Here is a 6,593-nt window from a genome sequence, read left to right as displayed (position 1 = left end):
CCCCCATGGCTCACTGATGCTGCAGTCCCTCCGAAAGGCATCAGAGAGGTGACACAAGGGACCCTGGCAGTGACAAGCAACCAAGCAGGGGGATTTAAGACAGCGAGGGCTTTGTTGGCGCCAAGAACGTCCCTCCATCACCGCCAGAGTGATGCCAGCTTCTGCTTAGCACACAAGAAGAAGGAATGGGGGATCCCCCCCACCTTCACCACCCCATTTCCCCGTGCTGGCTCTCCTGACCTGTGAGAGCCCATAGCGATGTGATCGGGGTCCCACAGCTCAACAGCACCCACCGCCCGCCCCCACCAGGCACCTTCAGGACCTTTGTGCACCCATCGCACTCCGCCATGATGTGTGAGGTGATGCCCACCATCAGCGAGGGGGACCCTCTGGGGCCCCCCCAGGGCTCTGAGGCAGATGCCGACTTCGAGCAGCTGATGGTGAACATGCTGGATGAGAGGGACAAGCTGCTGGACACCCTGCGCGAGACCCGTGAGACACATAGGTTCTCCCAGGCCAAGCCACAACCAGCTGGAACATCTCCCCTTCTCCTCTGTACCCCTTCTTGGTCTGTGAGTGTGTGTGGGGAGGTGTGGGAGTGTAATCCCCTCTCTTGCGCAGGGGAATGGATATGAGGAAGGTGCAAAACCCCAGGGTGACAGGAGGCAGACGCAGAGCCCACACTCACCCATTAGCACCCAGGAATGCTTAGGGGGCAGACAACACGTTTTGGGTAGCAGATCTGGCTTGGTGCCTCCAGACAGCTCTCTGGGAGGTCTGGCAGTCCTTGGTTTCATGAGTCCCCACTTGGGCACTTACAGAGTCCCCAAATTGGGACATTAACCACATTTCTTCCCCGCTGCTGGAGGGAAGCCCCTGCTCCCTGCCCCTTCCCTTCCCAGGAGGGATCCTTTCCATCAGCCCCATCACCCAGTGGGGCAGTGGGACTTTCTTTGTCTCTAGCTTGGTCCTGAGAGGGGATGCTGGAGGCAGAGCTGAGTGCAGTGTGGATTGGGACATCGCAATGGGCCCATTTCTTCCCTGAGCCAGAGTAGCTGGGCAGCAGGCAGGGAGGCTGCCAGAGGTCTGTGCTGAGCAAGCAGCCCAGGGGATGGGAAAATCGGGGCTTGCCATGGCTCCGTTGGGCTTTCTGGCTCTGCCAAGAGCGTGGTGTTGCTCTGCTCCCGGCTCCTCCACCTGCAGGACCCGCTCCAGCTACTTCAGAGACCTGGACTTGAGCTCGGCCTCCACAAACAAAGATGCTCAGGCCAGAAGAGGATGGGGTGGATCAGCATCGCAGGGCTGCACAAGGTGGAAACAAGCTGCCCACCTTCCCTGTGGGGTCTTGTGGGGCAGCACACAGCATCCCAGGGCCCAGGCTTGGGGGAAGCAGGATACAGGGGGCTTTTGCACCACCCTGTTGTGGCTGTGATGTGGGGAGAGCTAGCGAGGAGCCCAGCAGCCAGGGGAAGCAGGAGGCTTCAAATGCTTATGCCCATGTTGACTGTGCCCGTGCTGAGGCCTTAGGTCCTCCTGCCTTACCTGGGTGCTGGGGTTTGGGGCACCCTAGGGAGATGGAAAATAACTGATGGATCAAAACTGGTGGCACAAGCCAGGACAGAGCTTGGTCTGGTGGCCATCCAGCTCTCGGCATCCCTCCTCCACTCTGAAGAGGGGAAAGCAGCTCAGGAGGGAGGCAGCCCATGTCCCCATCCATGGAGCGGGGCTGGTCCTGACTCTGCCCGGGCTGCCGAAAGCAAAACGCCTGACAGTGCTTCCCCGGGAGCTCCTGGGGTCCCCGTGGGGGAGTTGCTCTCTGCCCCTAGAGATGCACTGAGATGTGCCCACGTGTTGGATGCAGGCAGGGCCACCACCACCACCTCCCGTGTGCTGGGGGCTCGCGGCCCCTCCCCTCCCAGCTCCCCAGCCAGCGTGCGCCAGAGAGAGCAAGCCAGGTCACCCTGAGCGCGCCGCCCGCCCCGCCACAGCCGCCTCGGATTAAGGGACCACGCGGATTTAGTCTCTGCTCCTGCTCCAATAAAGGGTCCTCGGTGCCTCGGCACGGGCGGCGTGCAGACCGAGCAAACTGGGTCATCCCTGCGCCTGGGCACCACGGCCCCCGGTGCCCACTGTGCCGCTCGCCCTTGGGGCTGCACCGGCCGCCCTCGTGGGAGATGAGGGCTCGGCATGAACGCGGGGAGCAAACCCAAAGGCATTCACCTGCCCAATGGGATTAATCCCAGCATGTGCATGTACCAGGTAAGCGGGACGCGGCGGGTCTCTTCCCTGGGGCGCTGCATGGGGGCTTTCCACGGGTCCGTCCCATCCTCCTCCTCCTTCTCTGTGAGCCCTTTTGCCCAAGAGCTTATTGCATTGCGTCAGGCCCCATTAGGACAGGATTCAAGCTGGATTGCTTGAAGAAACCCTTTTTTGGGGGCAGGGTTGGGCACCCTACCTTGGTGGCTACCCACGAGGCTGACAGCCCTTCCCCAGTGCCACTGAAGAGCTAAGCCCTGGCTGTGCAGAGAACGTGCTGCCCAGGGAGGACTGGGTGGATGGGGCTGGGGGACGGGGCACCCTGCATCCGTTCAGGGCACAGTAGCAGCTGGCTGCTGCTGTGTCGGCACCGGATCCAGAGTACCGGCAGAGCCATCCCATCGATGGGACAGGCAGGGAATGTGTGTGCCTGGGGCGAACCCCTGCATGGGGCAGGCAGGGACGCTCCAGGGATGCTCCAGGGATGCTCCTGGCTGTAGCTCCTGTTCCCCCTTGCTTGTGTGGGGCTTGGCTGCCACGTGGCTGAGCCATCCCCCCACTAATCCATGGGGACATCCCTCAGCCCCCAAAAGGCAGAACTCCAGGGCGATTTCCCAGGGAAACTAAGCTGCCTTAATGCTTCTTACATGATTTATTTATTCATATGGGAGCGCTGAACGCAACTTAATCGGGCTGAAAGCTCTTGGCTGCAATCCCTCTGCCCTCCCTGCTTGCACAGGGGGCGCGTGGCCGAGGACCAAGCCCTGGCCAGGGTCTGGGTGCTCTCAGCAGCCCCCCGGGACCCTGGCATGGCTGCCAGCTCCCTCCTGCCTGGCTGCTCAGTGCAGCAACCCCTCTGCTCTCCTGGGTGTAGATGCCACCTGGGGGTGGGACGTGCAGGGCTCCAGGTGTATCTAAATGGGTTCCTGGTGTGGGGTCCATGTCCCCCAGCTGTGTCAGGGGGAGAACAGGCTCCCAGATTTCACAGGGGCTGCTGTGCTGAGGGCTACTGATGGTCTCAGAAACCTCCTGCAGTTCTTCCTTCCATGCCCTGTTCTGCTGTGCCTTCGCTGCCTCTTGGGGCTGCCTCGGGAGCGGAGAGCTGGGTTTTTTGGGGTGGGCAGACCCTCTAAGACTCCCCAGGCTCCTTGGAGGTCCTGCAGGAGCTGGGGAGGGTCCTAGCATCAAATGATCACCCCAAATTCCTCCTGTTTAACTTAAAAATATATCTAGAGTTAACACTTGCAAAAAGCAGCATGAAAATAGGAACCCAAGCTGGGGGAAAACGCCCACTGGGTGGGACCTTTAAGGTGTCTCAAAATTTTGGGGAAGGATGGAGGGATCTGGTGGCTCAGCACCAAACCCTTGGAGCTGGCCACTCTCCCACAAGACCAGGGTGCTGAGATCTTGGATTCCTGCTTGCTCAGCTGCACGATGCTCCTCCCCGAGCAATCCTGGCTGGAAATACAGATCATGATCCTGTGTTGAGAGGGGAGGACACCAGGTCCCCACAGATGGTCCCCACAGAGTCACGGTGCTGTGGCCAGGAGGTCCAGGACGTGCCACTGCACTGCTCGGTGCTGGGAGCAGGTGATGGTGGGTGCTGGGAACGGGTGATGGTCAAAGCCCTGGGTTTACCTGGCAGGATTTAATCTTCGTAATCCCATGCTACGCACTGCTGGGGTTGTGTTTATTCCCTTGACTGTGACTTAGGGCTTTCTCATAATTCTGTGCTGCTCCCGGAGGAAAAACCAAGGTGATGGGTCTGCCAACTCCCAGCAGGGACAGATGGACGGACGGGGCTCCATCCCTTGTGTGCCGAGTCAGCAGTGCTGGTTTCCTGGTGCGGGCATCCTTCCCACATCACCCTCCATCCCACCCATGGCCCATCAGGAGCGATCACTCCAATTAGGGGCTTTAAAAATGCCATTAATCCCACAGCTGGAGCCAGTTTGTTCCCGAGGCTTGGGTGTGTTGGAGTGGCAGGGGCGCCCCTCCCCCCCCCCTGCCGCAAACAGGGGAATTTTGCTCGCTTTGGTGCAATCTCACTGCATCCCTGCCTGTGCTGCGGACAGCACAGGGAAAGGCAGAAGATGGCTCTGGGCTGAGGACTTTTGCCTTTCAGCTTTTTCATGCTACAAGCCTTCTTCTCCTGAGCTTCCTAAACCTCTCCTTGCTTTCCCAGCCGTCTCCATGTAGCTGGTTCCTGGCCTCCCTCCAGCTCTTCCTTGTGCCTTCCCCATTGATGCGGCCGAGGGGGAAGACCCCGAACCCCAAACATGCCTGGCACTGAACAAAGATCCAAGCCCTGAGCCACGACGCCCCATTTCAATACATTTTGTGGGGCTCTGGGTCTCCCTTCCTACTCCGACAGTGAAAATAGCACCCATCCACCGTGCTCCCTCCTGCTCTGGGGCTTGGGGCTGAGCCCAGCCAGTCGCACTGTGCGTGGTTTGGTTTTAATCCAAATTAGCCAAACTCCCAGGCTGCTGGGCTTCCCGCAGAGCTCGCGAGGACTCCCAAGGCTGTGTCTCATCATCCGTCCTTTGAGGATCAAGCACCTCTCCTTCACTTTCTAATCCGTTTATAGGTGTCTCTGCTTAGTTTGAGAGCTTATCGGAGCCAGGGGCAGGCGCCTCTGCATGTCCTGGAAGACTCCTGGCTGTGGCCAGGGCAGAGGAAAATCACCTGGATCCGCTTCATCATCCCCTCACTGGGACTTGGGGCAATGGCATCCCTGCAGACAGGGGTGAAAACGTCGCTCCACAGTCTGACACTGCAGTCAGGAGCTGGGGACAGCTTGTCCTCATGGTCCCCAAACTCGCCTGGTGCCCACTAGCAGCCCAGAAGCAGGGTGGTGATGCTAGGGCAGACGTCTGGCACAGCCGGGGCTGATGGAGGTAGCTACAGGTGGGCGCTGCAGTGATTTATTCCTATTTTTTTATTCCCAAGGCATCAAAATCAGGCTTGCAAATGCCCCCAGCCCTGTGTACTCAGCTAACCCCTACTGCTCTCCTGTCTTGCTGCAGGGGTGTTGCTGGTTTTGGTGGTAAATGCTCCTTTTTGCAGCCTTTCTCCGAGGAAGGGCAGTTATCATGGTCTCCTTTGTTTGCCAGGGGATGCTCCCAGCCTGGCAGCCTTGCTGGGGCGCAGAGCACAGGATCCAGGCAGCCCCTCCTGGGGGGGGTGGAGGGCTCGGAGAGGAGCACACCGATGGGATGGGGTTGGGCAGGAGCTTTGTGCTGTGCCCGGAGTGGAGCCACCACCACGCTCTGACCCGCTGACCCGTGGATTGCATCGCGCTGGTCGGGGTGGGGGCTGCCTGTCTCTCTCCAGTGGATTTTCTCTCTCTTTTAATCTCCTTGCCTTTCGGGATGAAATCCTGATCGCGGATGCAATCTGTATAGCTTGGCCAGCCCGGGCGAGCCATGCAGGCAGCGCGGGGTGAGGATGGCTGAGCACTGGCATCGCCGTCCCCAGCGTGGCATCCCTCTTCCCTTGCTGCCTCCGGGGCCTTGTCCCATCTGTCCCACACTGCACATAGCCCCGTTCACCCCAGCGGGGAGAGCAGCCACGTCGGCAGCCCCGGCTTCTCCTGCCAGCCATGGGGCAGAGCAAGAGCTTTCCACTCTTTGCAGATCTGGGGATTTCAGATGCACAGGGTCCCTGCCCTGGTGCTGGGAGAGAGCCCACAGGCAATATGTCACCCACCATTACAGCTTGGGCTGCTGAAAGACGTTCCCGGGGCCATCGTGGCTGTGAGGATGCTTTTGCTGAGCTCCTTAAGCCTTGCTGCCTGTCTCCGGGCAGGAGAGGGACCGGGGGAGTGACATATCCCTAAATCTGAAGTAGCCAGCAGTGCACGGGCACCTGATCTGGCACCTCTCGCTGCCACTCTCGCACGCTTTCCATTCAGCGGCATTCCCAGCCCCCATATAATCCGCGGGGATGCTCGCGAGCTGCTCACTCCTGCGCGCAAGCGCTTGCATAACCCAGCGGTGCGCACGCACATGCGTGTGCCGCCGGGCTGTGCCGAGCCGAAATCCCCACCGGCTGGGAGGGCACGGCTCTGGGAAGGGCTGGGCTAGGCACAGCGATCTCCCGGGGGAACCGGCTCTGCAGGGGGGGTCACTGGGCTTTGGGGGACAAATGATAGTGACAGGGATGAGCCCAGGTCTGGAGTGGTCCCTGGGGAAGTGATGGAGCAGGAGTGGGGCTGGAGAGGAGCCAGGGGACTCAGGCCCTGGGTGATGCTGGGGCGAGGATGTCGGGTGGCAGCAGCCCTGAGGCACAGCGATGGGCAGAGCAGCAGCTACGGCTGGGGACGACGACGGACT

At 60.3% G+C, this 6,593-nt stretch overlaps 1 protein-coding gene across 1 annotated transcript in view; it reads left to right on the top strand.

Moving 5' to 3' along the window:
* Positions 1-347: 347 nt before the first annotated feature.
* Positions 348-6,593, top strand: part of PPFIA4 (PTPRF interacting protein alpha 4) — a 33,022-nt gene continuing 26,776 nt past the window's right edge. The window contains 2 exon segments of the mRNA XM_035889704.1: positions 348-530; positions 785-790. Coding sequence (XP_035745597.1) covers positions 348-530; positions 785-790 — 189 coding nt within the window.

Source organism: Egretta garzetta, unplaced genomic scaffold (assembly GCF_000687185.1).
Source record: "Egretta garzetta isolate BGI_Z169 unplaced genomic scaffold, ASM68718v1 scaffold202, whole genome shotgun sequence".
NCBI classification, from domain to species: Eukaryota; Metazoa; Chordata; class Aves; order Pelecaniformes; family Ardeidae; genus Egretta; species Egretta garzetta.
Note: the sequence above shows the minus strand (reverse complement) of the source record. Positions and strands in the feature narration are given on the sequence as shown.